Genomic DNA, 2,868 nt, shown 5'->3' with positions numbered 1-2,868 from the left:
CCCGCCGGATCGTCGTCATGGCCCACGGCCGTGTCTGCGAGGTCAGCCAGGGCCCTGGGGCACGGATCGGTGGTCTGGGATGGACACAGGGAGGTTGGTGGCTCAGCTGAGCTGTGGGAGGGTCTGGCCTGACCCTGGGGGCTGGGGGTTATGGTCTGGTAGTAGCACCGTGTGGATTCAGGAGTTCTTGCCCTTCAGTAAGCCCTGGCCGCTCTGGGCCCCTGTTTCTTCCCCTGGGGGTGGGCGAGCAGTGAGCAGAGCTGCAGTGAGACCCCCAGTGTCACAGGGGAGAGTTCTCAGAAGCACTTGGTGCTGGGGGAGGGCCCCAGGGCTGAGGGGCTGAAGTGGGGGCCCAGGGAACCTGATCAGGGCCAAATGGAGCAGCACCCCAAGGCTGGGTCTGCAGCGGGGCTCGGAGGCTGTATGGAGCCCGGTTCACAGTCCCCCAGCCGCCTGCACTGGGTGAGGAGCGCCAGGCCCTGTAAGGCGGACAGGGGGATCCGGAGGCTCTTACACAATCCAGCTCGGCTAACAAGTACAGATGCGCCAGCCGCGACCTGTGACCGACGGTGCTGTGTCCTCCGGAGGGGCTCTGGCTTAGGTGGAGGCTAGCCCAAGGAGCTGGTCCTCTGAGGGCTGTGAGCTCTGGGCCGGGCGGGGGATGACCATCTGCCCCTCCTTCCGCTATGCAGGTGGGGACCCATGAGGAGCTCCTGAAGAAGGGCGGGCTCTACTCAGAGCTCATCCGGAGACAGGCCCTGGACACCCCACCTCCCGAGGCGGCCCAAGTCCTTGGGCACCGGCACTCCAAGTCCTGAGAGGTCTGGTCACCGCCAGGCATCTGTGGCTGAGGCCAGAGCTCAGCTCAGGGGGGCCTCCTGCAGACTCCACCCCCAGGAGGAGAGCCAGCATGCTGGGTGGGGCAGCTCCCCCTGCTTGGAATAAAACCCCGGGCCAGGCACTGGGCTGGAAGGAGGCTGGCCCCAGCTGTCCTCCTGCCGCCAGGCTGCCTGCCTCCTGCTGGAGCTGAGAGTCCTTGGGCTGGCCGCCCAGGGGAGGGGGGGGGCTCCCTGGCCCCAAGTGGGTCCCCTCCCTTTGCCCAGCCCTCCTGACCCCTCTCCCTACCCTGCTGGCCTCCCTTCTACCTGACAGCTTAATGGTGTCCAGGCTGCAGCTGCAAGGACTCTTCACAAGTCAGCGCTGGGGAAGGGCAGTGGGGACTCACCCCAGCGTTCCTCCCACACCCAAGCCATGACCTCGAGTTCCTCCACGGACTCTTAACGTGTCTCTTGGACCCTGGGAGAAGCGGACCAGCCTCTGAGCCAACCCTTCAAACCCACAGCCCCATCCTGGGCACAGCTTCCCTTCTCCCTGCCCCGTAACACAGTCCTTTAGATGTCGCCCCCGCCACCGCTGTCTGAATGGGACAGGTGCCTGGCGGGCCCCCTGGCTCGGGGGCAGGGGGGCGGGGGTGGCTGTGGTCTGTTCCACACGAGGTTGCCAGGAGCCAGCCCGTCTCCCCACTGCCCCGGCCCCGTGCACCTCGAGCCTGTCACCTGGTAAGAACGTGGACCCTCACCCTGTAGGTGGGGACACCTACCTCTGAAAGTGACAGAAGGGGGACACAGGCCCCAGCCCCCAACCCTGGGGGACAGTCAGTGCTAACGCCCACCAGAACCCACTAAGGAGCAGCTGACGCCAAGCTCCTTGGGCTGGCGAGACGGAAAATCAGGCCAACGAGGAGCGGTCACAGCCAGCCTCCCTGGGGTGGTCAAAGAGGGTCCCAGGTACAGGTCTGACCAGAGCTGCTTCTTGAAAGAGAACAGGCCAGCTGCCCAGTGGCACGAGCCTGCGACCCCAAAGCTGTGAGTGGGGCGGGGTGTCAGCTTCCAGGGGACCTTGGAGCAGCCAGGGTTTCCCTCCAGCCCTGGTCGCCCCAGAACTGGTCACCCCTCCTCCCTGAGTTCTGCTCATGGCACTTCCCTCCAGAAAGCTTTCCGCCCTTCACAGCCCCGTCCAGGCTGACGACCCCACTAAGTCTCACCCTGGGGTGAGGAAGCAGGTTGCCCCAGTGAGCCCATTTGGGTTTATCCCACGGCATAGAAGGGTGACTGCGGGCAGCTGTGGCTGGAGGCCAGCCTGGGGCAGCTTGCACAGCTCCGGTGTGCATGTGGCAGCCAGGGCTCAGTCCCCCCGCGGCCTCCGTGGATGTGGTCCGGGAGCAGATGCTACCGTTGGGCCACGACCAGCCTGTTTGGATGCCCTGCTTTCTTGCTGATAAGAGGTCAACTCCCTGGGCAGGCCTGGCCTGGCTCCAGCTTGCTCTGCCACTAAATCCCTCCCTGGAGAGGGCAGCCAAGGGCAGGTCTCAGCTTCCCGCCCTGGTCCACACTGGCCGGCCAGGCCCCTCCCAGCCCTGGCCAGCTCCTGCTCCACCAGCAGCCTCCAGACATCTCCCGACACCAGATCCCAGGTCTTTCCTTACCTCTGCAGGGTGGCCTCTCTGAATCCTGTCCCCCACTCCCACCCCACCCCCTTTAGGGAAGTAGTGAGACCACGGAAGGCCGGGCAGTCAGCCGGCCACTCGTAGTCTTAACCTGGACCTCGGTTCCTGCAGCCATTCCGAGTGGGTCATAAACCCAGCTGTACTTCATTTTGAGAGCTTGTTTTTAAGAGTTTAATTAGAATGACCTGTGGTAACGTACTTAGGGCTGCAGCCTCAGAAGCTGGTTACATCTGTGCAGTAAACGGTGTTATTCACTCCTTCAAGATGTGTGTTCATTAAGCGCCTGCTGCGGGCCGCCAAGCCCACGACGGGGGGACGGGGAGGCCCCTGCCCACTGCAGTCTCACTGGGAGGATGGGCGGT

At 64.2% G+C, this 2,868-nt stretch overlaps 1 protein-coding gene across 1 annotated transcript in view; it reads left to right on the top strand.

Moving 5' to 3' along the window:
• Positions 1–2,771, top strand: part of ABCB8 (ATP-binding cassette, sub-family B (MDR/TAP), member 8) — a 17,742-nt gene extending 14,971 nt beyond the window's left edge. Inside the window, exons 15-16 of the mRNA XM_010857363.1 lie at positions 2–41; positions 693–2,771. Of these exons, the coding sequence (XP_010855665.1) occupies positions 2–41; positions 693–818 (166 nt within the window). The 3' untranslated portion in view covers positions 819–2,771. The remainder of the gene's footprint in view (position 1; positions 42–692) is intronic.
• Positions 2,772–2,868: the final 97 nt, after the last annotated feature.

This window comes from Bison bison, unplaced genomic scaffold, assembly GCF_000754665.1.
Source record: "Bison bison bison isolate TAMUID 2011002044 unplaced genomic scaffold, Bison_UMD1.0 scf7180017864379, whole genome shotgun sequence".
NCBI lineage: Eukaryota > Metazoa > Chordata > Mammalia > Artiodactyla > Bovidae > Bison > Bison bison.
This window is presented reverse-complemented; position numbering and strand designations above follow the sequence as displayed.